The sequence below is a fragment of the Channa argus genome, chromosome 7, assembly GCF_033026475.1.
Source record: "Channa argus isolate prfri chromosome 7, Channa argus male v1.0, whole genome shotgun sequence".
Classification (NCBI taxonomy): Eukaryota; Metazoa; Chordata; class Actinopteri; order Anabantiformes; family Channidae; genus Channa; species Channa argus.
In genome coordinates, this window is record NC_090203.1 from 10672477 (window position 1) to 10700434 (window position 27958).

The 27958-nt window shown below is 38.9% G+C and overlaps 3 protein-coding genes and 1 long non-coding RNA gene across 10 annotated transcripts; 3 read left to right on the top strand and 1 right to left on the bottom strand.

Moving 5' to 3' along the window:
* Positions 1 to 2031: 2031 nt before the first annotated feature.
* On the top strand, positions 2032 to 11307 carry si:dkey-17m8.1 (C-Jun-amino-terminal kinase-interacting protein 4). Of its 2 annotated transcripts, XM_067510647.1 has the most exons (28): positions 2032 to 2181; positions 3221 to 3610; positions 3725 to 3919; positions 4008 to 4128; positions 4268 to 4338; positions 4433 to 4497; positions 4710 to 4782; positions 4877 to 5046; positions 5219 to 5487; positions 5884 to 5941; positions 6149 to 6301; positions 6428 to 6470; positions 6590 to 6717; positions 6855 to 6911; positions 7443 to 7580; positions 7676 to 7808; positions 8024 to 8110; positions 8209 to 8256; positions 8438 to 8579; positions 8722 to 8764; positions 8870 to 8950; positions 9041 to 9108; positions 9247 to 9395; positions 9484 to 9655; positions 9794 to 9907; positions 10007 to 10105; positions 10220 to 10309; positions 10423 to 11307. In XM_067510647.1, exons 2-28 carry the CDS (start codon positions 3512 to 3514, stop codon positions 10539 to 10541), a joined length of 2985 nt encoding a protein of 994 aa, XP_067366748.1. In that variant the 5' UTR covers positions 2032 to 2181; positions 3221 to 3511; the 3' UTR covers positions 10542 to 11307. The 2 variants fall into 2 exon arrangements, with proteins under 2 accessions (XP_067366748.1, XP_067366750.1); XM_067510649.1 differs by lacking the exon at positions 3221 to 3610 and having other exon boundaries at positions 2055 to 2181.
* A 557-nt stretch (positions 11308 to 11864) lies between these two features.
* On the bottom strand, positions 11865 to 12548 carry LOC137130463 (uncharacterized). Its single transcript, XR_010914853.1, has 2 exons — positions 12392 to 12548; positions 11865 to 12089 (listed from the first exon to the last, which is right to left on the bottom strand). It is a non-coding gene; the product is annotated as an uncharacterized lncRNA (long non-coding RNA).
* A 157-nt stretch (positions 12549 to 12705) lies between these two features.
* LOC137130462 (coiled-coil domain-containing protein 106-like) lies at positions 12706 to 16038 on the top strand. Of its 3 annotated transcripts, none has more exons than XM_067510651.1 (8): positions 12706 to 12818; positions 13483 to 13552; positions 13642 to 13740; positions 13858 to 14079; positions 14180 to 14236; positions 14380 to 14661; positions 14802 to 14969; positions 15080 to 16038. In XM_067510651.1, the coding sequence occupies exons 2-8, from the start codon at positions 13483 to 13485 to the stop codon at positions 15394 to 15396; spliced, it is 1215 nt and encodes a 404-aa protein (XP_067366752.1). In that variant the 5' UTR covers positions 12706 to 12818; the 3' UTR covers positions 15397 to 16038. The 3 variants fall into 3 exon arrangements, with proteins under 3 accessions (XP_067366752.1, XP_067366751.1, XP_067366753.1); XM_067510650.1 differs by lacking the exon at positions 12706 to 12818 and adding an exon at positions 12841 to 12995; XM_067510652.1 differs by lacking the exons at positions 12706 to 12818; positions 13483 to 13552 and adding an exon at positions 12854 to 12995.
* Positions 16039 to 18503: 2465 nt separating this feature from the next.
* u2af2a (U2 small nuclear RNA auxiliary factor 2a) lies at positions 18504 to 27941 on the top strand. 4 transcript variants are annotated; one of them, XM_067510608.1, is made up of 12 exons: positions 18504 to 19123; positions 19974 to 20115; positions 22871 to 22906; positions 23407 to 23510; positions 23696 to 23847; positions 23942 to 24058; positions 24169 to 24325; positions 24438 to 24517; positions 24699 to 24821; positions 24909 to 24995; positions 25334 to 25582; positions 25698 to 27941. In XM_067510608.1, the coding sequence occupies exons 1-12, from the start codon at positions 19075 to 19077 to the stop codon at positions 25830 to 25832; spliced, it is 1431 nt and encodes a 476-aa protein (XP_067366709.1). In that variant the 5' UTR covers positions 18504 to 19074; the 3' UTR covers positions 25833 to 27941. The 4 variants fall into 4 exon arrangements, with proteins under 4 accessions (XP_067366709.1, XP_067366710.1, XP_067366712.1 ...); XM_067510609.1 differs by having other exon boundaries at positions 24169 to 24307; XM_067510611.1 differs by lacking the exon at positions 22871 to 22906.
* The last annotated feature ends 17 nt before the right edge of the window (positions 27942 to 27958 follow it).

The window sequence follows — 27958 nt, forward strand, 5'->3', positions numbered from 1 at the left end:
AAATCGGAATAAATATGTGAAATGTGTATGCTTTGTAGTATATACAGACAGTAATCATGAGAGTGATTAATACCTGGTAAAAGCAAGTGGATTACAACGGCAATCTGTGAAAATAGGCCCTAATATGTAAATGGGCCTCATGCAGATATGGAAAAGTAGGATAATAAAAGCTAGGATAGGATAGGAGAAGATAGGATTGTATCTTACAGGGTTGCAGAATGAAGTCAGGAAAACACAAACTAAAAAAATCAACAGAAATAAAAAGGAAACATGACAGAGTGTAAATGTGTTTGCAACTCCATCTGCTGGGACAAACAAAGACTGCAACCACTTTGTTCAGTGGCCAACATAACTTCGCCTGAACAGTAAATACTATCTCTCAGTTTTTGGAGATGGCGGACAGGATGATCAGGTGATGGAAGAAACACAATGTTTGGAGCCAACACAGATTTGATGACCGTCAGGAGTGCTTTTTCACTAGAATGACTACTTCTTAAGGTGGACTTGTTAAGATCAAGGAGGTTGTAGAGCGAAAGAAATCTGAGGTTTGATCAATAACTGGTCGTTTCAGGGTCTTGGCCAAAAAGTGAAGAAGAGAGACAGGTCTGTAACTTTCCACAAGGACCGTTGAGAGGGAACTTCTTAAGCAGTGGGATAATCCAGGCTGTTTTAAATGTGCTGGGGAAGGTGCCTGTTGTGAGACATATATTCATGATTTATGTAATGGCTGGTATGTGTGTGGGTGCAGATGCATGTAGGCTAGGGGAGGAGATGGGATCCAGAGAACAGGCGGTTTTAAAGGTTTGAGAGAAGGAGTGTGGATGTGTCCTTCACAGTCACAATGGACAGGAGAGTGATGCAAGTAGAATAGCTTCCTGGTGTCCGTTCATTTTTTTCTTTGGTGACACTATTCAGCTAGAGCAGATGGGGTCTTGGACTTGTTCCACTTCCTCCCATCAGTTCTGGGTGCGGTATTCACAGATCATATCACTGAGCCAGGAATTAGAAGGTGGAGAGGGACAGACAGGCCTGAAAGACATGGGACAGAGACTATTCAGACAGGTTAAGTGTATGTGCTGACAGTGTATTCGTGCCTGTGTCTGTGTAGAGAAGGTGGAGAGGACATGTGGTGAGGGATGCAGAGACCAGGTTAAGAAAACTGCTCAGGATTGAGAGGCCTGAGGTTGGGGCAGCAAGTAACAAGTAGGGGGGGGAGTGCATCACAAAGCTGTCTTCATGTGTGCAATTCTTTGGTTCTAAATTGTTTTACATAGTACGGATTTGTAAGATCTGAGAAAATTCATTTTACAAGACATTCACAAAGATGGACCATGTATGCCATAAAACCCTACTATACAGTATTTCTGCTATTACTGTTTCTGCGATAATCCCTCCATTACAAAACAAGTTTAATGAAGGTATAACTTTCGGCTCTAGGTAATTGTGATGAGCATGTGTCACTATAATCTGAGTTATTGCAAACTAAGGCAATTAATCTAGAGGACAGTCATAGTCCTATACAGTCAGTATAGGACTGACAGTCCTATACTCAGCACTAATAACAAAATGCTCCTTACATATGCTACATGACCAAAATATGTAATGCAAAGCTATATCTAATCCATTTTTTTATGTTTTTGATTTAACGGACACGTTTTTACCTAAGTAACCTTTTAAAATAAACACTTGCACGTAATAAGGTGTTTTTTAAATTTCAGAGTAATTCTTCCACTACTTTTATTTGGGACGCAAACAATAACTTTCAAGTACGATCCGATCACCTCGGGTTACACGGGAAACGACGTCCAGCTTGTTTTCGGGGTGTGCAACGTATTTTTACAGGTATCAGCACTCTGCAGCGCTTGAGTCAGGTCACCTGACAGCCTCCTGCAACTTTCACAGTCACGTGTTATCGTTTAAGTTTCAGGAAACTTTTTTTTTCTTCGTCTGAAAACAAAACTGCAAACGTCCCGCCTCCTATTCTCTCCTATTGGGTTCAGCCGACAATTGCAGCGCTTTGATTGGCCACTCGGAGGACTTGGGTTAGACGTCAGAATCAAACAACACCTCCTTCTTTAAAGTCGTTTGTGTGTAATTGATATCGCCCCCGAAGAAAACACGGCTGGGCATTTGTATTTTGGGGGCAGTGAAATTAAATTTACGAAGGAGTCAGCTGTTAAGGTGAGTTGTTCAATTGCAGCCAAACCAGGGGACATCTCGTTTCAGCCAATTCACAACTTTGCAAACTTGCCACCAAAGCTCCCTTCCAGGAGTCTACTGTCAGTCATGTTACTTATTTATACGGTGTGTCAGCCCAAGGGTTTCGTTGTCAAAGCTTCCTCATAGCTAACTATGAATATTAATCCGTATAATTATAGACCTCTATAACCTATTCTTAGGCGTTTGCGTGTTTACGTTAAACATTTCTGTAACCTTAACTAACGTTATAGTCATCGCACACCGACAGTTCAGGCTCTACTTTGCTTCTTCGTGCTAAACATTAACGTTACATACTCCTTATTAGAGATCCATAAATATTTAACATAAAGATACACTGTTTCTTTAAAGGTTAGGTTAAATGACATTGGCTTAAAGCACATAGACAAGACTATAAAGTCTGAAGGTCTTGTAAAAACCAAAAATTTGTTGCAATTTTGAAGCTACACCCTTTTCTTAAGGCGACTGGCCAAATACCTAAAGGTGATTGAGGCTACCTCTAATGATTTATTTCACTGAGGTAACCAGCTGTTGGGTGGGGAAGACAGTCCGCATGAAGTTGATCATTTTAGAGGCAGCTAAAAAGTCTAATCAATTAATAGTTTGACAGAAAATAACTTGCAGCTAGGTCATTTAACAACTGGTAAATTATTTCAAACATAAAAAAATTAAAAAAAAATAAAAAGTGACGGACATTCGTGAGAGTATTTGGATAGTTTTTAAAAAGTTATTTGCAGCCCCAGTTTTGTCTGGACAAAACCCAAACACATTCGGTATAGTATCGATGAAAGCAAAATACAACGGAAAATATTTTGGCATTTTTGCTGCTGAATAACTTTAAAATATGGTCTGTGGAATAATTTAAGGTTTTCCAGTGATATCTTAAAATGTGTGCAAAAAGGTTGAGGATCACCTCACTCATTGTACAAATCAGTTCACTGTCTTTGTATATATAATTAGACTTGATTGGTTGTTATTATGCAGCATTTTCTGTCTTTTCTAGGATGGACTCTAAAACACCAACTGATCAGATAAACCTTCAGTACAGAAAAGACTAGCTGATCACAGGAGGATGCTGCCCTTGTTGAGCACTATTGGAACATGCAGTAATGGAGGATGAGTGGTGCTAGTGTTAGCAGAAATGTTAGAAAACAACCTAAATTAGTTGTATTAGCTGGGGAGGGAGTATAGTCAACAGAGCAACTTTTTAGCACAACTGTAAAATCATTATTTTTCCATTTTGAGTCTGTGGAACCATTTAGACACTTAATACAGAAGAAAAAATATTTGGCTGATGGCGTGCAATGAGAGAGTGCTGTGTGGGACAGGGGAGGTGGAGCTTGACCCCAATATTGTGAGTGAAGAGGCAGGAAAACTGTATTCAGAACTTCAGGTACATGCCAGTCTCGCTTAAAACAAAATATGCCATGTTTTTTTTTTAAATTAAATCTCCATTTTGTAGTTATACATGTTTCTTTTTCCCCTCTGGTGCTTCACCTTATCACAGACAGTTATTGAAACCCATGGAGAAAGTGTGGTGGAGTCGCTTGTACCCATATTTGTGTGGATCCTGGAGGGACTCGCCAGTTGCAAAGCCCAGCTGAGAGACAGGGAAGAGGAGGTGGAGAGGGAGAAAGCTGAGCGAGAGGAGCTGCTGGAAAGATACCAAGCAGAGAAGGCATTGAGGAAAGAAAGTCAGGAGGTGAGAACTGATGGTGTTTTGAGCATGATTTTAGATTGCATGATGATTGCAGGTGGTTGGCTGTGCAGTAAACAATTGTGTTTCTTAGAGATATCTAGAGCTGGATGACCAAATTGAACAGGAGAGGAGAACAATGAAGGGCAGAGAAAAGGAGAGAGAACAACGAGCCCGAGACCTGGAAAAGAAGGCAAGAGCACAAGCTGATCAGCGTGAGTGTTTGAATATTAACCGACCAATGGATTATTCACTATGTATTTAACACACATTATCCTTCAATCTTTTTCGTGCTTCATTCTGGTCCACATCATGGCAAGAACATCAAACTTGTAATTGTTGCATTTCTTGCAGTGGTGGCTTTGGAGGAGCAGAAAGCAAATCTGAGTAGAGAGCTGAGCACACTGAGGCATACTTACAACAAGGTCAGATACTGCCTCTTAGACTAAACATCTTATATCAGCACGCAGGCAACACAATTAAATTGATTATTTAGCTGTTTGACATCCTCTCCTTTAGCTGTCTCACACACATCGGGAAATTTTGGAAAAGCGAAAGGATTCTGAAAGAGATTCTCCATTAAGGTTGTTCATGTTTTTTTTTTTTTTCTTTTATCTAAAATTAATGTAGTGTTTATGTGGAAGTGCTTTAAGCATTCCTCAACAGCATCTTTGAACATACAACCTAGCATGTAGTGTAAATTCAGTAATTGTAGGAATGCTCTAAGAAAGTGATGCAAAACATTAGGAAGTCATACTTTTTATTCCCAACTTTTCTAAATAACACTCTCATTTAGGAATCACCTACGCTACAAAAATGCAGACAATTCATCCAGTCAAGTCTTGTCAGAGTCCAGTGTTAATGAAAAGGTGAACAGACTCTTGCTGTACATATCTATATTATGAATATGATCAATATGAGAGTTTGGCAGCCAAGCAGCTGTTTGATGCTCTGTTTTTGCAGATTACTCCAAGACCACATTCAAACTCTGGTCCCCCGTGTTTGGAAGATGTAGTAGCCAAGGAAGAAAAGGTGATTGCCATTGCAGAAAAGTGTACAGAAGATCCGTTTGTCAGTTACATTGTAAGCTCCACTCCTGAGCTGGCACGGTTTCACGGTTGCACGGATGCAAGGTAATAAACTGAAACTATACACTGACTTGTGTCAATTTAGGATCAATAAAATGAAGCGTGTGTGCATATGGTGCAATTGTTAACTAAACCCTACTTATCTGAGGGTTATCAACATGCTCACATTTACATTTTTTTATTCTTCCCATTTATTTGCATTCCTCATAATGTCCAGCACACCAGTTAGGCATGACAAAGAGGATCCAACCAAAGAGGAGTTGAACGTCAGCATAGAGAATGAGATGGAGACGATGGAAGAGACTGAGAGCAGCATAGAAGAGATGAAGGGAGTAGAGGTGCAGGACAATGACAAGGAAGAGAAGGAGGTGGAAGAAGATGATAGCTTGGAGTGGGAGCTGCGGAATACTGACTCTGTGTTCTCTGAACTGTCAGAGCTTAGTCGGGATTATGTTGAGAGTGTAGACCGAGGGGCCAGTGTCAGAGGTAAATTCCACCAGATGTACGTTGTCTTCCTTTTTTCCAGAGGTTTGATTAACAGTTAGCATTTGGTGACTATTTAATTCACTGTATTATCTCTGTGCCTCTGTTTTGTGTTTCTGGTGTGGGTGTGTTAGTTTATAAAAATTCTCTGTGAGAAATTTTATACACTGCTAACATGAAGTGTAAGTACATCAGTCAAAATGTTACTCGCTTATGGTTTCATAAAACTTTTCCTTTTTGGAGGGGTTTTATGGCATTTTATCAATACTTCTTACATGTACCGTAAAAGTAAATGATGCCACTTCAGAACTATTACACTGACTTATTGCTGTTAAGACATTAAACTGTTTAACAGTGTTTAAGAACTTTATTACACTTTTTTTTTTTTTTTCTTTGTAGGCAGTGCAGACCAGTTTGAGGAGATTCTTTCTCAGTATGAGGAACTGAAAGTCACCAAGTGAGTCTTGTTTAAATTTCTGATGTGAGGTTTCAGTTGACAGGGGATTTTTCGAACTTTTGCTTCTATAGAAACAAATACATGAGAGGAAGAACATTACAATCAAAGATTTACCGTTAACCAATTTCCCACATAGTTTTTGATTTCTTATAGTCTAAAATGTTAATATTTTGCTCTGTTTGTCTTTTTATTTATTTATTTTTTCAGTGAGCTGGCAGAAGCTGCCCGTAAGGCTTTGATATCTCGTGTAGTAGAGCTGACTGATGACCGGACAGCTCTTACACTGGAAGTAACATCTCTGCAGGAAACAGTCTTGCGATTAGAGGGGCGGATGAAGGAGAAGGAGGAGGAAACAAAGAGGTATGGTCGATGGTCGACTCTTTGTTTGCTAACGCTTTGACTTTTTGAAACGCTTTTGCATTCTTTTTGGTTATTGCTGTACAATACTGTATAAAACTTCACTTTTACATCCACTCCTTTCCATAGACTAAGAAAAGAACTTGATGCATGCCAGTCTGAGGATCCCGATGTAAGGAGACACTGTCACTATCAAACCTTCAACCATTGTATTATCCATTAACTGCTTCGCATGATATGGTTTATGAGGTGGATGTATTTACACTATTAAAAACATATGTTTCCATTCAGGCCTCTCTGCCCACATCCATTCGCCACTTTTCTCGCTCTGAAATGGCTCGAGTGGTAATGGAGAAGAACCAATACAAACAGCGTCTGTTTGAGCTGCAGGAGGCAATAAGGCACAGTCAGACAGTCAGGTAAAATAGCATATAAGCACATTTTCTATCTTATTAAATCAAAAGTTTGTACCTGTTCTTAGAAATAGCTTACACCTGATATCTGTGCATCAGGCTTTTGCTTGCAAAGCTCATTAGTGTTTTTTTTGTTTTTTAAGAGCAACAAAGGAAGTGAGGCTAGGAAGTGAGGACAAACGGTCAAGTGTCTGGAGAAAGTAAGTGTTTTGTGTCTCATGTCTCATCTAATTGTTACTGGATTTTGTCAAAGTATACAAATAGTGAGCAATGGCAGCGTTGTTTCCCCGAGCAACGAACGTGGCCTGTTCTGCTCTGTGACAGAGAATAAAATAGTAGGCACTCAGGCAAAAAAAATTGTGAGACATTAAAATGTACCTTACTTTCTTTGTTTCAGACCAAAGTAATTCTGAAGCACTTTGTTTCAATATGTAAATGACTACTGTAACAAGTTGTATTTATTGAAAAGTATTTAAATGTGCAAGAAGTAGTAGCTCAAAATAGTTAAACGACTGTAGGAGGTAGGAAGACTCCTCCAGAAGGTAAATCATGTCCAAGGGAAAGATTCATTGTTTGGATTAAAACTGAATCTGTCACTGCCACTTCACAGTAAATGGTACTATGCAGAACAACTGAAATAAACAAGTGTGCAGCATAACAAAGTTTAATAATATTCAGTTCTCAAATATTTTATAGTTTAAATAAAATTGTCAATTGTTTGTGCTTTAAAGGTTCAACCGTTTCTTTGGCCTGTCCAAGGAACCTTTAATCCCACCTCCTGTTTCTGCATTCGCCCTGCCAGCTTCTCCATCAGTCACTCGCTCCCCTCTGACATCTCCACAAATGGTAGCAGTCACTCAGAATCAAGAGTAAGCAAATGTTTCCTTCTTCCATTTATATCATAATTAGCAATGAGCACAAATTGTCCATTCAAGCCGATTAACACCAGGAACATTCTCTTTAGATGTACTTCTCCTGGTGCTCCCTCACCACGTTTCAGGAAGCGAGAACTCTACAGAGAAATTCGCTCCCACATTTGGGGAACTTTGGGGAAACGGCAGATACATGGCTGGAGCACACCACTGGCACACATACAGGTAGTAGAACCACAGTGGAAGGTACAAATAAAGTGGGTATATAGAAGAAAATTGATAAAAGATTTTTTTTTTTTGTTTGTTTTTGACTATACCAAGGAACAATTTTTTATCCACCTAAGCAACAGTAGAAATCCTACACCTGAGACTTCACCATATTCAGTATTGTGTCTGTTTCCATGAATCCATATTTTGACGATCAAATGTCCTTATTGTAGGGGTCCCAGGAACCTGTCCCAGAGCCGAAAGATGTGCCTGTTCTTGTGCAGCTCAGACTTTTTGATCAAAGAGACTCCACTGCTAAGGTGCAATATGTTTTGCCACTTCCAAACTCTTATAAACTATGCCCTGAAATTGTGTCTGTCCTGTATTAAACATTGTTCTGTATTTTGTTTCTCTTCAGCTGAACTGTGCAGTTGCCGTCACACCAGAGATCTCAGGAGAGGCAACAGTAAGTCTGTCATTATCCTGGTTAAAGAGTAACTGTAGTCACAAGCTAATGACACATGGTCATTAGCTTGTTCCATTTAGCATTAACAGTTCCATTTAGCATTAACTAATACTGTCGAAATTCTTTTTTTCATGCCACTCATCTTTCCAAATGCCATATCAATCTTTCTGTTTTCTTCTAGTGTTCTGTTTGGGTAGTTTCTGGCCCTGCCTCCAGCAGTGAAATTACAGTGATTGATCCAGCACGATCCAATACAGTACTGGATCAGTTCCGCCTCCCTCCCACAGCTCCTGCAATCTGCATCTGTGCTGTGCCTCCCATAGGTCAGTGCCAGTATGATGGGCTGCAGCATAATGTTTACAGACAACTTTTGTCATTTATTCAGTGCTTCTATTATGTCCTCGTAGTACTGGAAAAAATAAACATATCATTTGATGCCATAATTTTCTGGTCTTGTTTTATTAGGTGACACTGCAGGAACTGTGTGGATTGGAACTCAAGAAGGAAGGTAGTTCCTGCTTCATAAGCAACTGCCTCTTAACAGACAACACTATCTTTAAATAAACTGCTCATAGGCAATGCATTCTGATGCCCTCCTCTTTCTTTTACACAGTATACTGGTACATTCAGCTTCTGCTGGCAGAAGATGCTGTCTACAGTCTGTTTCCCTCACAGAGGGTGTTCATTCACTCACGTGAGTTGTCTGTTTGTTATGGGTATAAGTATTAGCATTGAATTATGGCTTACTATAAAGTGACTCAGATTTGTTGATTCAATCTTGCAGGTATTCCCAGGGTCAAGTCATAGCTGGCTTAGCTGATGGGACATTAGCCTTTTTCTCACACAGTTTAGGTAATGGCTTTGCTGCTTCTCTTTATAATTATGGTATATCTGACTATCCTAGCTAATCTGTCTCTGTGTTTCGCATGCTTTGCATGAGCTTGAGTTATTGTTTAGTGACTAAGAAATAAAGGGTGGCGTGATTGACAGGTGGCTGGAATTTGCAGTTACACTCAGTTATGCCGCTTGGATCAAACCCATTGCAGCCCATTCGCTGCTGCCTTGCAAAAGGTGGCCACCTGTGGGTGGGATATTGGAACAGAGTCCATGTGGTTGACATTGACAGCAAAAAGGTTGAGGTAAGGAACAAAGGAGGCAGCTGTGCTGTATTTTTCTCTCATGCTAAGACTGTCTTTTGACATATCTATATTTCATCTCATATTACAGCATGTATTCCCAGTCTCTGAGCGCAGTGAGCAACAGGTTCGTTTCCTGTGTGCTGGTGGAAGTGGTGTTTGGACGTCCTGCCGACTTGACCCAATCCTCAGACTGTTTGACTGGTTTACTGGACGGCCGCTACAGGAAGTGGATTTCACTGCTTTGGCCATCAAAACATTAGGTGATTTTAAATGAGAGATCATTATTGAACTGATAAATTAATCTATACATTAATTAAATCTATGTACTTTTATAATCATTATTGTGTCAGACAGCACCTTCCTTCAGTCAGTTAACACGTCTCTGTCTCCTTCTGTAGGTCAACCCTTCCTGACGCTGTCACCTCTCCAGATTTCCTCTATCTCAGTCATTTCTGGCCGTCTGTGGGTGGGTACTGGAGGTGGTGCCATTTTCTCCATCCCATTATCGATAAGTGAGTGTTTATTTAGACCAAGGATATTGGTGCATGAATTTAACATTGTCAGACATATTTTCTGTCAAGTATCTCCTACATTGATGACTATCTACACAGCTTCAGAAGCTATTTCGATACCTTACTGCTCCATTGCATCAGCCCAGCTGTGTTACCATGGCCACAGACAAGCTGTCAGATTCATCATTGCAGCACCTGGTAAGAATAAGATGTCCGCTAAACATTTTAGATTACTTTGCAAGTTTTGCGAGATACTTCAGAATCCGCATACATACACTGTATTTGTCTTCAGTCACAATTTTTGCTGTACAGGTTGTTTAATGACCTCTTCTGGAAGCAGCTCTGTTACTACCTCTCAGCTTATCCTCAGTGGAGGAGAGGGCTACATCAACTTCCGAATTGGTGAGTTGAAGCACAGGAAAATACCAATTCAGAATCAAATTATTGTAACATTCAGTAAACTTTTAGCTATTGCTTAGTTTATTAAGTAACAAACTGAGCCATCTACTTTTCAGGGGATGATGCAAGTGATGGATCTGTTGAGGTGTCCCAGGCTACGCCTCAGCGGTCTGAACGCAGTCACATGATCATCTGGCAGATTCCCACCCCCTCTGTGCCTAGCCCTGCCCTCTGACATTGTTTGTCTCCTAGTTTGGAATAAATTATGACATGAAACAGACAGACTGTACACCAGCAAACCTTTAGAGAACACTGGTGCTGTCATGGAACCTGTTGATCCAACATCTCATGTGGCAGCAATAAAAGTATCCTCTAAAAATGATGTGATGCACATGGTTTCATCCTTGTTTACCTCAGTAAATTTATTTTTTACATCTCTCTATTGACTGGAGGATCCTAATGGATGATGCCCTACTGTGCCTTTATCTCCTTTTGATACACTATTGTGTGATAGGTCAGCAGTTATCTTTACTACTTACCACTAACAATGCATTCAGTTCTACTGCCATACTATTGATATATTCAACTGCTTGTTGAAGAACATACTGTGTAAACTTGTCCATATTATTCAATCAAGGGGGGCACCGTGTCTTTCTGTCATACATCTTTGAATATAAAGTTGTGGCTGCTCTTGACAGACATTTGTGAACTGGAAACAAGTATTTTTCTCTTAATGCATAGGCAATCAGTTTATCTTTATCATCTGATGTTGCATTGAAATACCTTATTTTGCATGTGGCGTAATTGCAAAAACTGCTCATCATAAATGTGTATAAAATGTCTCTCTTAACTGACGAATATGAACAATTTATTTTCTCTCAGTTCTTTTCTTGCTGTCTCCCTGTGGTTAGCATGATATATTTGATGTCAAATGGGTTTTTGTTTTTGGTTTTGGTTTTTTCTTGGTAAAAACAAATCAATATAGGTTTCCTAGACAGTAATTATGTGCAATTCTAAGTTTGTTCACATGTTTATATCATAGCAGGTCCTTCTTGGGCAGACTAATACTTGAGTATTGGAGTTGATTCAGCCTTGTGCAAACATGATTGCCATTAAACTGCCGTCAATTATTAATGTAAATTTCATTTTGAGTTGCATTAATCTGCTGCAGCAACACAAACAGTATATCGTGAATATAACAAATTACTCCTAAGAGAACTGACAAAGTTAAGAATTAAACTTGTTTTACACATACAATTTATTGAGGATTCATTAAAAATAAACCAATAATAAACATATTAATAAATCTATTTTCTTTCTAAAAAACCTGACACGTGGTTTTCAAAAACAAAAGCAAAATAGCAAGACACTCCTTTGTCTTAGGCAGTTTGGCCAGGACCCTGCATGTCACAGCAGAAGTCAGTTAGTCTTTTGGATCTTTATTACCTATGTTGGGCTGCTGTGAGTCCTGGCCATCCTTATCCTGCGGCTCAGGTTGCGAGCAAGGCGGTCCACCGCTTCACCAACGGTTCCCCCCAGCGTCTTTTTGGAAGGCAGACCCTCAATGTTGCCGCTGTACCACATGACCCAGCAAGCCATGGACATTATCACCAGCAGGGCTCCTGTGTACACTAGGAAATCTCCAAAATCTTTCCCCTGGATCTTCAGAGGAGCAAAGACCCCCATTAGCAGCGACAACACACCCAACAGATCCAACAGTACAGCAAAGACCAGAGCCACCTTACAGTGAGGTACACCTTCATAGTTGGGTGCCATGGCTTTACTGAAAAAGAGGACATGACACTTAAGTTCTCTTAAAGCTACATGATAAACAAGACAAAAATATAAATTTACTTGTGGCACAGTACCCTTTCCTTTTTGCTGTCTGTTTCCCTGTGATTGGCAGCTTCACGTGTCTTTGGTCCAATTGTATTTTAATGTTATATAATTGCTTGATTACAATTAGAGCTCAGGCACAACGACACTACGGTTGACTCTACGAAACAAGTGCCACACCTATGCTGTACGTTTCCAACGACTTCTTTAAAATATTGTAACGAATGTAAAAAGTCACAAAACACCTACCGTTACGAAATCTGTTCGATCCGTGTTAATTAATACGCTTTACACAAAGGAAATATTGTTTTGTGAACCTTTCCGGCTAGGCTCTGTCAGTAGCCTTCAGTCGGCACACGAAACCTGACACCTTACTTGCTCTACCTGTCCTGCAGACAGTTTCATTAGTCCAACAACAATGAGCGTCATAGGTGGTGGAGGAATATAGTGGAGCAACACAGACATTTCTCCCTCTGTGCACGTCGTAGTTTAACCTGTAATCTGCAAACTGCAGGGTAAACTAAACCAAGGTGTCACTTTCGTGCACACGTGTATTTCTTTTACTTTTATTTTTTCATTTTTTTACATTTAGGCTCACCAGTTTTAACTACTGCCGTCAGACGAAATAAACCCTACAACCAACCTCTGCTAAACGGATTTTTCTTTAGAGTGGTCTGTAAGGACAATTAATTTTTATTACAGCAGGAAATGACGTAGGAGGGTGTTGATAAATAAAAGCGATAATTGTTATTGTTAGCTTGTTAGCTAGCAGATGAACTCGTGAAATGGGGATATGACTGAGTAATAACGTCTTATTACATGTGCACGATTAAGTTATTACAAACGTAAAGTGGTATGTACCAATTTCTGCAGAATATATGTAGCGTTAATATAGACATTCTAGTGTTGCCCGAGGTGCGGCATAAAAGCATGAAGTGTATAGAAAGAAGAGGATTGTACATTTATAATCGCAGCTACATTTTTGCTAACATTACATGAAGCTAACACAGTGCGGAGCTAATCTCGCTTCCTTACAGACACAATACCAGGCCGTTATAAGTAACACATGCAGTTTAACCTGTCTGGGTTTATACGTGCATGAGCGGGGAAGCATTTTAACAAAATTAGCTTCGGTTTGCTGGTTGTCTGGCTACACAAAATACAACGGCTAACGTAACGTGTTCGTTAGAAAAACATTGACGTTGAACTGTACATACAAAAATGCAAACATAAGCACTATATTTGTGTCTCTGCGTTGCATTCGTGTTAAATAGCCATGCGCAATCCGATGACATTTCTGTAAAATCATAAATTAACCAAACGTTTGTCTATGGTATGAGATGGAGGACGGAAACAGGACTGATGCTGCTTCCACATCTAAGAGCCACGCAGGCTCACTCCACCTGCAGAGTAAGATTTTGTAAAAGCTGCAAATGAGCTTGGTTGTTTTGTCTTTGTTATGCATAGAAGTTATTAATATGTATATTTTATTTCCCCAGCTCCAAAAAATGAGGATACCTATGAAATTGCCATCCCCTATGAGGAGAGCAACTTTGAGCAGCAAGGATTTTTCAACCAGAATGATCCAAATTATGATGGTGAAAGTCACATTTAGTGCTTTAAATTTTACTTTTATTTTCTTAAGTATCTTATCTTTTTATACAAAGATTTTTAATAATACCCATTTCCTAAACTATGTTCTTTCTCCTCCTCAGATTCACCCCCATCTGCTGGCCCATCTCCAGTCAACAACTCATACATGGTGATCACCAACTTGCGGACCCAGCTACAGATCTCTCTGGAGAAAAACTCTTGGCTGCAGAAAAGAATTGAAGACCTGGAAGAGGAGAGGGATTTCCTTCGTTGCCAGCTGGATCGCTTCATCTCTTCCACAAAGAGCCAGGGACAGGATCAGAGTCAGAGCCAGTACAGTAACGGTGAGGTCAGGGGACAGGACAGAGATCATCTCTGAGATGTGCAGAAATTCCATCAGGATTGAAAACATATTTTTTTATCTTGGTATTTGTGTATCTGTAGGTTATGAATCTAGACGATTTAACTGGAGAGCAAGAAGAGAAGAAGAGCGTCCTGCTGGTAAATAAAATATTAACTCACCAATGAAGCTTCCCAGTATTAGTTAGCTGTGCCATGGTGTAGTTTGTTCTTTTTTAAGTTTACATATTCTACATATGATTGGATGTATTCATGTGTTCATTCTGGCTGCCTTCTCATAACAGAACAACCTAAGACAGACTCGCAGCATTTCTCCTCACGGCAGTTTATTCAGCGAAGGCCTGGTCCTCCAACCATGGTGCCTTCCAAAAACCACGTCTCTAGTCCATTAACCAATCAGCTTGCCTCCATGAATGCTTTGTTTAACTCTACACAATCCCAAGCCCTCCTGCAAGGCCATACCCATAGTACTCCTAGTACCACAGCCAGTGGCAGCAGCAACAACAGCAACAGTGCTCCAAGGTCATCCATAAATGAAATGAGTGGACATAGCAATGTTGGTCCAGGTAATAAACATCTAATGAAATAAGGGTTTGCATCATTGACCTAATAAAATCATATTTGATATAAAAAAAAAATTTATGAAATGAAAATAAAACATGTTGCCTGTGGCTTTTGTTGAGAAAATGTTTTACTGTCTCATCAGATTCACTGTCACTCCTGGGAGAACCAGATGAGTTCTTGGAACAGGATGGCTTCCTAGAGGAGGAGGAAATGATATCAGGGGAAGATGTACTGCCAGATGCTATTAACAGCAGCAGAAACCAGTTAAAGAGAAGGCGAGTCTTCCGAGCTCCTCGAGAGCGGCAGAGAGGTATAAGAAGTAGAAATATTCTGGAATGTAATTCAAAATGTCAGTGGCATAATGTAATCAGAATATTTATTAATTTGGTGTTGTCAATTATCTTGTTCTTTCTTCTTAAGTAAAAGACGCGGCCGGAGTTCTGTTTCGCTACAAGAAGATACTACTTACGTATCAGCGCCTGAAAAATATGTCCAAAGCCTTCCAAATCCATGGTGTCGACCGCAACACGGTGGCTTCCACCACGCCCATTGCTGAGCTGCTACTGGTGGCCCCAGAGAAAGTAGCTGAGGTGGGAGAGTTTGACCCATCCAAGGAGAAGCTGCTAGACTATGCCCGGCGCTGCTACACTGCCCTGGACGAGGAGACCCTTAGCAGAGTGCAGGCCCTAAAAAAGAATAACCTGCTCTTGCCCATCTCCTACAGGTTCAGACATTGATGGAGAAAGACGGAGGAATAGGAAGCATCTGTAGAAAATTGCAGTTAATGGTTAAGTGAGGAGAAAAGCTGCTGGGTCCATAAGCAGCAGGCCAGCTCAGCTCTGAGGCAAAGAGGTGGACAGAGGCATAAGGAGTTTTTACCTCTCACTTTTTATTATAAATACACTACAGGTGAGTCAATTATTTTGACAAGTCCTAACCACCATTCCAGTAATACTGAAGATATAGGAGTGTCTGCTGCAGCTGGAATTGAACAAAACTTGGTTTTCATTGCTCAAAGTGCAAAATAGCATGTCTGTGTAATCCACAATTGGGGAACAAAAATGTGTCTTTGCTATTAGTACTATAGAGGAAGTTGTCTTCCCCTCACTGATTTAGTGAGTGTAGCCAACGTAGCTCGTTCATGTTTCAGCCTCGGTGTTGAAGAGACACCGGCCTTTTCTTTCCTGCACATTTGGATCCGTTTGAGGCAACTAGTTCATTAACTGTCCAGTTCTGGAAAAAAAATCTAACTTTTTTAACAACATCTTAAAATTACAGTAGCTTTCAACCTATGATGTTTGTGGGTTTGTTAAAATGATGCTGAACGCCATATACTGTATTTTGTAGGCTTATGTCATATTTATAAAGACTTGCCATTGTGTTTTGTTTGGATTGATTAATGTGTCTTTGTTATTGTTATTTTTGGAATTCTCATCATATTGTCAAACCTTTCCACTTGCCGTTATGCAAGTTTTTATGCTTTCCTCGCAACTGTTGTAGAAAACTTTAACTGTCTGGACACTCACTGAAAGAGAATGTCTTTCTCAGTCAACTTGGAAAGAGAAACAACTGGATGGAATAGTAAAGATTGATTTTTCAAATATGTAGTAGTATAATTAGAAATACAAAATTTCTGGCAACAAATGTTACTTTTTTAAAAGTGAAAAACAGATAGAGAAACATTGGTGATGCCCAATACTAATAAGGCCACCCAGTTTTAACAAGAGTACGGCTTTACTGCATTACTCTGTTTTTCCACTAAGGGTTGCACCAACCCTTTTTGTAACTTATCTGCACTAAAATACACAAAGTCACTTCGTATGCTTCTGATATTGAGGCTCTTTTAAACCATTTGTGACAATAATACATTTTGTAACATGGTACAGACCATTTACACTAATTATTACTATAATGGCTGTTTGTAACAATGTGTAGCTTTTGGTTCCGTGTGAACATTGTGGACATTAGTCACACAAATAATTTTACTAAGTGAGTTATAGCATTAACAAAAACAACTAATGCTATTATTGTTTCCTGATGTGTCACTACAAATGCACGTGTAAAGAGCTCTTTGATGATCTTGTCAAAATTAATCATTTTGAAAGCAGCAGAAATGATTATGATGTATATTAATTTGTGATGTTTATACTAGTACAATGTAATGATGAGATATCTTCCTTAAACTGATTATATTACAGTGGAGTACAGTGACACTTGCCTTCAAGTTTCATATATTATATTTTTAGAAGTACACATGGTATTAAAGTCTGCAGAAGTCATGCCATTTCCACTGATTGATTGTTTGTATGGCTAAAACGAAAGCCGTGTAATCTGAAGTCTCAATTGATGAGCAGACTTTTCAGAAATTTACAGGGTGCAAGTGTTTAAAAAAAAAAATCTTTTTTTTCTAATTTTTATGTCTCATAATCATACCGGGTGAAATGTATCTGGCTGAAATGTTTACCAAAAAGTATAGGAAGACTCAAACATTGTTAAGGCATTTGCTGTCTTGAATGAAGATTTAAAATCTAACATAAATATACAGTGCTCACTGAAAAAATTATTATGGTTAACAAACTTTACCACAATGTAATTAAAATTATTTATTTCTTACAAACAATGTTGATGTCATATTCTGTTCTGTCCACCATCAAACAACAATTAATTCTACCATTGTACTTTACTAAGATTTGTTTCTAGTTAAGATCAGGTTGCAAGAGTGTAAATAAATTCTATTACTGTAATATTTTAGTGTTTCAGTCTGTCTAAGTGTGGAAAATGGGAAACTCCAGTGTGAATCAAAACCCCAAAGAAGTTAAAATTATGTTATACCTTTTTCCGTATGTACCTTGTTGTTGTGTGCATACAAGACTGACTTTCTGTTCTGTAAGCTTTGTGAACAGGAAATTGTGCAGTGAATAACTCTTGACTTGACTTTGAACTCTAAGCATGAAAAACTTATTTAATAATTTTTGTTCTTTTTTTTTTTTCCAGTTAAAGCGCTGTAGTCAGGACTTAATTGTTGGAGGAACAATTGTTATCAATCCACATGCAATGGCACATAGTTGAATGTTTGTGAAGCCTTTAACTTTTTAAGTATTTCATCATAAATATGACCTAAAAATATGACAATTAGCTTTTTATATGTATTAGTTCAGGAGGTCAGACAAAACAACATAAGACAATAAAAGGCCATTGTAGATTTGGTGTACTAAACCTAATTAATTACAAATGTTTATCACTTAAGTTATATAATATTACTTATATGCTGTTTTATTGCTTGGTTTTGAAAACGAAGGCTACATCAAGATCTAGTTTGACTTTATCTACTGTAAAGTTTTGTTTTGTTAAATAATTTACTGCTTTTCTGTGTGACCCCTGGCCCTTGACTATTTTATAAATAAAAAATGGCAGAAAGTAGTGAAAAATGCTTATTATTATTAACTTTTATTTCTTTTAGACTAACAGTCAACAACCCCAAAAATGGAGAAAACAGGAAAGTGGCAAACGTGTCACATGAAAATCTAGCACTAAACTAAACAATTGTTAGTTAACAGAATTGTTGCTTATCAATTTTATTTCCAATTGACTAAGTGATTGATAAATTAAACGTTTCACTTTTGCAATACTGGTTAGTTTTTAGATAACTTAGTAATCTATAGTAATAATAAGGAGTGACCTTTCGGGGAATGATGTAGCCGTGATCAGTAAACCCATCATCCCTTTCTGACAACATTTTTAACAAATACGGACCTTCACTTGGAGGAATAAGCAACGTGAGGCCGAGTAAACGTCACTTTTCTTGTACTCAAAAGGCTTTTTCCTTCCCTCACTGGAAACGCGTCATTTATCAACTTCCGGTGTCCGTGGGTACCTGGGAGACGAAGCAAAAAAGCGGGCATACCGAACTCTTTATCGCATTTGTTAGCCTTGGAACATTTTGGAATCGAATATATTTGGCTTAAAAAGTTAAACAACTGTGCGTCGTGGGCTAGTGACCCCTTGTATTTTGCATTTGTATTGGGAAAAAAGTCCCATTCATTCGGCTTTCGCACACGCTAGCTAGCTAGCTAGCTTGCACGATAGTGGCTGTAGAAGGAGGCCCATTCTTCTGGACTTTGCTACAAGCTAGTTAGCTAACATTCGCAAGCTAACCCACGCGAACTCGTTTTTTTCAATTATTATGTCTAACGTTATTACGTTGTAAATAATTATCACACCGCTAATGTATGTCCTGGTCAACTGATTTAGGTAACTGTTAAGTGTTCTCCACGTTGAAGCTAAGGTACTCGAGCTACGTTAGCACGGCTCTTGTTTTTTTATAAGTGGTGTTCGCTTTGTTGCTAGCTTAAGCTAGCCAGCGCCAACTAAACAACGCAAATCGCTTGAAGCGTAGTAGCCTTCAACTTACAAAGATGTCGGACTTCGACGAATTCGAGAGACAACTCTCTGAAAACAAACAAGGTAAATGAACCAGTCACATATTGGTTATTGAAAATGCTTTTTGTAAAGTTATCTTTATTGGAATCACCGCCAACGTTTTAGCCAACAATGGATGTGTCTATTTGCTGGAGCAGTGCATGTGAAGTGCTAGCCCATGGTTTTGAACCCTTTGAGATTCGACGTAGCATTAGCTGTTGCACCGTTAGCTAGATAGTGACTAATATTAAATAACGTAAGAATCTGGCAGAACTGACAAATATTATTGAAAATACGTAATCAAGAAGCAGCTTATATCACGGGGTTATTCATGCTAGTGGAAGCTGACTGAGTGTCTGGAGTAGCAAAGTTAGCATTTATTCTTTGCAGCTGTTGCGTCCAGTCAGTATTCCGATAATCAGCTAACGTTAATATTCACCAACAGTAATAACTCCCCCCATTTAAAAAAACTATTAAACGACTCTTAAACATCTTTAAGCTCCCTTTAACCTAGATTTACATTTATGCGTTATACACTTAATGCTAAGCAAATTACATGCTGTGACGTTGGAACTACTAGGATATTTTTTTTTTCAGGATAGGTATGTTGTATTGATTGGTCATGTCACTAAATTAAAAGCTGTGGTCCTCCTATAAAACTACCATCTGCTATTTGTTATTACCATGTGAATGGAAGTATGCTGGAGAGATGTATACAAAAATCATTACATGTCTCATTTCTATCAATTTACTTTTTTTTTACCTGAAATGAAAGCTACATTGTTATGTTACTTCTAGTAAAACTAATGACTGCCCCAAAATCGTTGTTGTTGAGCTTGCTAAGTGTGTCACTCCATGTATATACATTTTGTAATGTTTATTTAAATATTTGCAGCTGAAAGGGACAAAGAGAACCGCCACCACCGTCGGTCTTCTTCTCGAAGCCGTAGCAGAGAGAGGAAGAGGAGGAGCAGAGACAGAGATAGGCGCAGCAGGGATCGCCGTGGGGACAGCAAGGACCGCAGGCACAGACGCAGGTTAATACACTTAAACATTTTCACATGTACCAGTAAACAATAAAAATCCTTGAAAAACATCATCATATGTCCCTCCCCACAGGCATTGCAAAGCATCTTATAACACTAGGTTAAATGCAAGTTTCGGCCAAGCATTAGACACTGCTAAGAATGAATCTGATCATATTAATTTGGGAAGCCCTGCAATTTCTATTTAATATGCAACTTATTGGTCAGAATACAAAAACACTTAATCCCTTCTTACTCAAACCCATTTTAAAGATCATTTTATTCTGGGCTACCAAGTGGGGCAGCAAATTCAGAGACCTGGAGTGCCATCTGCATGAATTTGAAAAATTGGGATTGTTCCTTCTGAGGATTATTTTATCAACAGCTTGACTTTTATATAGTCAAATTTGGACATGGGATTTTTCTTTCTCTCTCTCAAAGCCCTCTATCAGGTGTGCTAATGCAGTAATTTTGTTTCAAGCCTATGAAACAAAGCTTAAAATACATGAACATCTGGCATAACATCTTTTACTTACTTTTTACTTTTTTCCCTGCTTGAGAAAATCAGGTTAAGGAGAATTTCTGAAAATATTTAGCTTCTTTCTAGAAACAAAAATGCTGTACATAATATAGGTAACAGATGATAATAATAAAACTCTTCAAGAATGAGAATCTTGAAGATACTTCCATATTCACTTGGGTGTTGGACAACACTGGCTGTCTTTGACCTAGACAGCCATTCACATACTGTTGGATAATCTCATTAGGCCTGGGGTTTTGGGAAGTGTTCATACAGGTGAGTTTTCCTCAGAAAAAAGCTAACACAAGTAATAATTGTTTATAAATGTGACAAGCTTGCTTGTTTTCAGAGAAAAGTGACTGATTTTGACACAGAATGTTTTGGAAAATATGATATACAAATATAATCCATAAAACTATCAATGTTTGATTTTTAACAGTTAGACACCACACATGTCCTTACTGACTGCTTCAAATAATTGTATTATTATACCAAACCTCTGTAAAACTTGTTGGCCATCAGCCGCATTTAAAAAAAAGAAGAGGGTATTATCGCGTGGCCTCTCGGGGTTTGCCTTTGGGGTACACAGGTGACGTCACTATAAAGAAACCGTAATATACTGGTATCCGTCTAAATGGGGCATTTGTATTACCCCTGAATCAGAAGATACTAAATCCACCTTTAACGCCTCCCATTTGCAGGTGCTGTATACAATTATCTTATGTGTTTGAGCAGTGACACAATACTTATAATTTTGGATTTGAAATGAAACTATCAAGATGTGCTTAAAGTTATACTCCCACCTTTAATTTAAGGGTTTGGTCAAAAATATTGAATGAAGTGTTAAGCAGGTGACCCACAAAAAAATCATTTGTAGTGGATTAAAAAATTATTCAGAATCTCAGGTATGGGCGTGGGTACAAATTGACTATGTAGGTGGGCAAGGGGTCAAATGACCTAGTTACACCAATTAGTTTTAGTGTTGTTGTGGACAGGGCTCAGCATCAGACAAATTGCTCAAGATTCTTCCCATAATCAGCTGGCAACAGAAAGCATCACATCTTGTTGTGTGGGGCATCAAAGCTGGAGACACGTCAGGGCGCCCATATTAGGTCCATATTGTGGTTGATTTGCATAAGGGTTGCTGTGATGTTAAATATTTGGGAAGTGGATACCAAAACCACTAAAAATTCCCAATTCCTAATATTCCTAATAACTTTATTAGGTATAAAGTTATGGCTTTAAGAACAATAGAGGCTGCAGGAGACACACATGCTCGTGCATACATAACTACCATGTTATGTTGACAGGCTTGACAGTAATGTTGGTAGCCTACAAACGTTTTAGGGACTACATTAGCCTAAACAAGCTAATGTCAGCCTCTGTGAACGTAACGTTAACGGTAATGTTAATTTTGGCAACAAAATCTAGAAACAGGTCTCGATGTCTGTCTGTAAGATTCTTTGCTAAGTTTAAATTGTATCCTCTTTTCATTTCGAGACAGCGTTTGCGTAGTGGACCTTGATAACTGATAAATTGTTCCTGATGATCTGACTTAAATGTAAAATATCTCTAATAGATGACTTTGGTTGTGTATTTTTATTTTTCCTTCCCTTCCCCAGTTTGAGTTACAGTGGACATGCTGTTGCAGTATTGCCTTTCTTCTTCTCTAAAGTTGGACTACATTTGTGAGGTTATTATCCTGCCTTGTTAGGGCCCAAAAATTGTGTCATTACTACCAAGTATTGGGTTTTGCAACTTCCCAAGTGTGGATGTTTAACTAAAATTAGCTTGTGGGTTTGGTCAGGGAAGCGGGTCAGCTCTGATCCCAGTGCAGTAGTAATAGTACCAGTAGTTTCGACCGAGCCCTTGAAATAAAGCGTATGCTCAACTCTTTAGGAGTCTTAATATTTCATTTCAAATCCATTGAAGCGGTTAACGGGGCCGAAATTCTGAGAATTGTGTTCAAATGCTTATGGACAAAATGGTGTTTTAAAGTTGTACTTTTCTTTTTTATTAGCATGTTAGTTGCCAGAGAATCTGCTGTGTAGCTACTTGCCTAAGAATTAGCTTCTTTAACCCATACACAGATGGTCAACTCATCTGATACATGTTTTATAATTTTAGATTTATAAAGAAGGTTTTAGAAATGTGGCTTATTTTTATTTATTTTTTGTGAAGTAGAAATGTTCGTGAATGTCATGATTGATTTGAAAGAAATATGAAACCCTTCCAATGTCATTTCAGCTCACCATCCAGCTTCCCCCAGGACAATGCTGGAAGGTAATACAGCAAACTAACACAAAGCTGGTTTTTGCATTATGGGTATGCCTCTGCTGAGGCTCAGCTGAAATTTGGTAATTTGCCACTGACTTGCTTTTTAAATTGGACGGTACTTTAATTTAAGAGAAGAAAAGCAAATATGTTTTTCTTTTTATTGGGAAATATGCAGAAAAAATAAATATTATAAACCGTATCATAAAAACTGAAATTGATTTTATAAATTTGGCAACAAGTGCAGTTTAATGTCATGCTTCTGATTTTATGTACTATAGACTTGTGTAGGTGTCTGCTTGGTCAGGGTTTTCTCTCCTTCCGTTTTTCTCCTTTGCAATCAGTTACAGTTTCTTTATTGATGTAGTGCCCCTCAAATTAACAGATTTTTGTAGTGTATATTGTTGAAGGCATGTCCCATCATCTGATCTAGTAGCTGGCCTAATGAGAGATGTATTCACTGATGATATTCATACTTTAATTTCAACAGCTTTCTCCTCTTCCAACAGTCGTTCTCCACATCGTGAGAAGAAGAAGAAGGTGAAGAAGTACTGGGATGTCCCACCGCCTGGCTTTGAGCACATCACTCCAATGCAGTACAAAGCCATGCAAGGTATTCTACTTGGCTGCCTTATTTGTTTTAAATGTGTTTTTAACTTCAAAATTGAAATTTTAATTATTTTTTTGTTGCCAATATCTTACTAGAGTAATCAGTGTAGATTTGCCTTACTGCAGTACGTTATTATTATCCACAATTTATATTTTTAACGGTTTCCTTATATTGGCTTTGCTCTTCAGCTGCAGGCCAGATCCCAGCTACAGCCCTTTTGCCAACCATGACTCCAGATGGCCTGGCTGTGACTCCCACACCTGTTCCTGTAGTGGGCAGCCAGATGACCCGACAGGCTCGTCGGCTCTACGTGGGCAACATCCCCTTTGGTATCACAGAGGTGAGGGACATGACTGTGATTTAAAAAAATAATAACTTCACCATAATTAATTAATTAAAATTACTTTCTTAATCTTCTCCTCTCTTTTGTGTAGGAGTCCATGATGGACTTCTTCAATGCCCAGATGCGCTTGGGTGGTCTTACTCAGGCTCCCGGAAACCCTGTCCTTGCAGTACAGATCAATCAGGATAAAAATTTTGCCTTCCTTGAGGTGAGCTAATACTGTCATAAACATTGCTTGTTATGCTTCTTATTTATCTTTGAAAGTTTATTCAAAGTACAGTTTTATATTTAAAATCGGCACTTCTGTTTTTTCTGCAGTTCCGTTCAGTAGATGAAACAACACAGGCCATGGCTTTTGATGGCATTATCTTTCAAGGTCAAAGTCTCAAGATTCGCCGTCCCCACGATTACCAGCCACTGCCGGGCATGAGTGAAAACCCCAGTGTCTATGTGCCTGGTACACAGACAATTAATGGTTTTTAACCCTTAGTACTTGTGGCATAATTCATGAGCATTCTCTACATAAGCGTGCCATCTTTGCTTCTTTGTTTATATTTGACCATATCCTATCCTTTTGTCACATTAAGGCGTGGTGTCCACAGTGGTGCCTGACTCGGCTCACAAACTTTTCATTGGTGGCTTGCCCAACTACCTAAATGATGATCAGGTCAGGTCTTCTGCCAGTTCTCAGAGACACTACTGCACAACACACTACCTTTATCGAACAAATCTAAAAGTTTTTGGTAAACTTTAAGCTATGTTGTTTATATAAGGGAATTTTTTAAACCACTAGAAATGTTTTGGAAATCTCTGTGCTTTATGTGATGCTTTTCTATTCTGCATTTCAGGTGAAGGAGCTGTTGACATCATTTGGTCCTCTGAAGGCCTTCAACCTGGTCAAGGACAGTGCCACAGGCTTATCTAAAGGATATGCATTCTGTGAATATGTTGATGTCAACCTTAATGACCAGGTGCCTAGTGTAGCAGAAAGCTTTATACAGGACATTTATGACATAGCTTACAGAACAAATTTTTTTAAATCTTCCTTGTCATACTAGGCTATTGCTGGGCTGAACGGCATGCAGCTGGGAGACAAAAAACTCCTGGTGCAAAGGGCAAGTGTGGGATCCAAGAATGCCACTCTGGTGAGTATCCAAGAGCTGGACAGATGACAGGAGGACAGTGGGAGGTTGATGGTCATATACATTTGCTAAAATACCAAATCACTGATTAGATCTACTCTATTATTTTATTTGCTGTTGTTTAAACGCTGTTAACAAATGTGTATCCAAACTATTAAATTAAAATGTGTGTTGTTAGACAACGTAAATTATGCATAGTACACTGAGCTCTTGAAATTTATAGGGATCAGTACTTTTAAAAAATTTAAATTGGCAGAGCCTGGTTCAACAAATATAAAGGAGACTGATAATGACACTACTTTTCACCATTCCTTGGCTCTTACCCTTTTCTGCTTTTCCAGACAAGTATAAATCAGACCCCTGTGACGCTGCAAGTTCCAGGTCTAAACAGCTCGGTGACACAGATGGGGGGCCTGCCCACCGAGGTGTTGTGTCTGATGAACATGGTGGCCCCTGAGGAGCTGCTGGATGATGAGGAATATGAGGAGATTGTGGAGGACGTCAGGGATGAGTGCAGCAAGTATGGTCAAGTCAAGAGTATTGAGATTCCCCGACCTGTTGACGGCCTGGAAGTGCCCGGGACTGGCAAGGTAGAAACGGTTTCTGTTTTTATGTAGATATTATTGTAAAATTATGTCGTCAAGTCATCACCCTGAAATATGTGTGTGGTGTTCTTATTTATTTGTTTTATTTTTTCCCCTGTAGATATTTGTGGAGTTCATGTCAGTTTTTGACTCCCAAAAGGCCATGCAAGGGCTGACAGGAAGGAAGTTTGCCAACAGGGTGGTGGTGACCAAATATTGCGATCCAGATGCTTATCACCGCCGGGACTTCTGGTAGAGGAGGCAAGAAGAGAAAAGGAAATTTGGGGGGTTGGGGGGTGGGATTAGGGACTGGACGTGTACTGCCCATTTCCAAATCAGCCCCATGATTAATGAACATTTCAGGTACATCTGAGATTATTAAACATTTGACTAATTGATTTGGTGATATTCAATTTATCATATGGGATCTACATAAAAGATCCATCAGTAAAAACTGATTTTTGAAATTGGACAGGAGAAGTGTGGGTAGGGTTTATATTCAGTCTATAACAGAGGGGGCTGGTTTTGGATGGCCAGGGTGTAGCTGGGTGGGTGAGGGCATCAAAGCTTTTTGAGAAATGTGTGTAATAATAGGTCTAGGGTGGGGTCAACATTTTTTATACTTTGTGCGACGGGATGTCGTTTTGGGTGGGAGGGGGGTGCTACACTTAAAGGTTTGTAATTTAAATGGAGGTAGCCTGTTTTAAGAACATTAGAAAGGACGTGAAGTAGGGAACTAACTGGACTGTTGTGATTGGGGGGGAAAGGATGGAGAAAACGGGAGGGATTATCTGTGAAAGGGAAATGTGGGGGAGATGGAGAGGAAGATTAGAACATTTCTGTTTGACCATCTAATGTAGATCTACAGTAGCTGTAACATCCGTCTCAGTTTTGCCCTCATCAGTAGAAAAGTAAAAAAAAAATATTTTTGGAATTTTTTTTTTTCCTTGTTTTGAGTCATTTCTTTTAGGGGACCTGGTGGCTTAATGGTAGAGCATTGGGTTGGGATGCAAAAGGCCGCAGGTTCAAATCCCACCCCACCAGGTGTGGCTCCACCCAGCTACCAAGGGACACCTTGAGCCCAGATAAAATGGGACATTTGCTGCAGGAAGGGCATCAGGTGTAAGAACTCATGCCAAATCACGTGGCGACCCCTGAAGGGACAAGCCGAAAGCAGTTGATTTTTGTTTCAAGTAATTTCCTTTTTTAATTTCATCAGGCTGCTGCCCCCCTCTAGATGATTGTGAGAGAATCTGTTGTCTAACTGGACTCTATCTGAATGTCAACTGTAACTGATTAGATAATGTGTGTAGTTACACTGACATGAGCTGTTTATAGATCACCTTGTATTCAGGTCACAAAATAAGATGAACTGCAGATGGAAAGTTCTCAGTCAAGCCAGTTTGTAATCTTTTCATATCCATTTTCATGCACAGCTTTTAGCAGGTGAGAATATTTTGTCTCTGCAATTAATTCAAAATTAATGAAAGTTAAAAGCTATTTAATGGGGAATTATTTTTACCAAAAAGCCTTAATCATAAGTGAATTCACTAAGGAAGGAAATCTGGCTCACTCAACTTTCTGTGATGTCTGGCAGTTTCTGCTTTAGCCTTGTATTGCCAGTTTTACTTTTTCCTTGCAGATTTGGGATATAGGATGTTTTTGTTTTTTCATGCAGCGGCTCACCTCTTTAACAAGACCAAATAAACAGAGTAATACCCATGAGTCATGTTTTACTACAAAGTGAAACCAAAACAACACAACCTCTCTTGTCCACTTCCAGCCTTTGTCTAAAATAATAGTTATAGGCATAAGACTTAAAACTAAACCTGACGACATTTGTTCTCCATAGACTGATAAATGGGCAAAAGTCCAAACCTAACTCAGTTCCATCAAAAAAGAATTACCTTTTACTCTTTAGCTTTCCTAATTTTATTTACTGTGCAGCCCTTACGGGGACTTTCACTAAATTCAAGAGGTAGGTGTTTGGATGTTAGACCTAGTCGCATGTACTTTAGATCTGCATTTCTCTTATCTCCCTCATCTTCCGCCATTGTTTCTCTGAGGACCACATGTTCACACTGTATGGGCTTGTGACTGCTTTCATTTGATACCTTGGGTTGCTTAAGGCAGCACTGAAAGAGTTTGTCAGCGATAACAGTTTTGAGATGTTACTCCTTAATTTTGGAAAAAACTTTCTTTTTCAGTGTCACTGTATCATTTTAATTTCTATATTTTCTCTTTGGGGAAAAAATGTGATTTCTTCAATGATTTAAAACCTAAAACTCGCATCTAGTTTATAAAAGCATAAAGTCTTTCATTTGTCCAATTTGTTTTCAGATGATTAAAAACTGAATTTACATCATGGCTTTCTCATTTGTG

Excerpts from the sequence above, each read along its gene's own strand:
- si:dkey-17m8.1 (XM_067510647.1), top strand. The coding sequence starts at position 3,512 with ATGGCGTGCAATGAGAGAGTGCTGTGTGGGACAGGGGAGGTGGAGCTT. Across the intron at positions 7,809-8,023 it reads CACCACTGGCACACATACAG|GGGTCCCAGGAACCTGTCCC; the intron begins GTAGTAGAACCA and ends TCCTTATTGTAG. Across the intron at positions 8,765-8,869 it reads ATTGGAACTCAAGAAGGAAG|TATACTGGTACATTCAGCTT; the intron begins GTAGTTCCTGCT and ends TCTTTTACACAG.
- LOC137130462 (XM_067510651.1), top strand. The coding sequence starts at position 13,483 with ATGGAGGACGGAAACAGGACTGATGCTGCTTCCACATCTAAGAGCCAC. Across the intron at positions 13,741-13,857 it reads GAATGATCCAAATTATGATG|ATTCACCCCCATCTGCTGGC; the intron begins GTGAAAGTCACA and ends TCTCCTCCTCAG. Across the intron at positions 14,970-15,079 it reads TCCTCGAGAGCGGCAGAGAG|TAAAAGACGCGGCCGGAGTT; the intron begins GTATAAGAAGTA and ends TTTCTTCTTAAG.
- u2af2a (XM_067510608.1), top strand. The coding sequence starts at position 19,075 with ATGTCGGACTTCGACGAATTCGAGAGACAACTCTCTGAAAACAAACAA. Across the intron at positions 23,848-23,941 it reads TCCCCTTTGGTATCACAGAG|GAGTCCATGATGGACTTCTT; the intron begins GTGAGGGACATG and ends TCTTTTGTGTAG. Across the intron at positions 24,822-24,908 it reads ATGTCAACCTTAATGACCAG|GCTATTGCTGGGCTGAACGG; the intron begins GTGCCTAGTGTA and ends TTGTCATACTAG.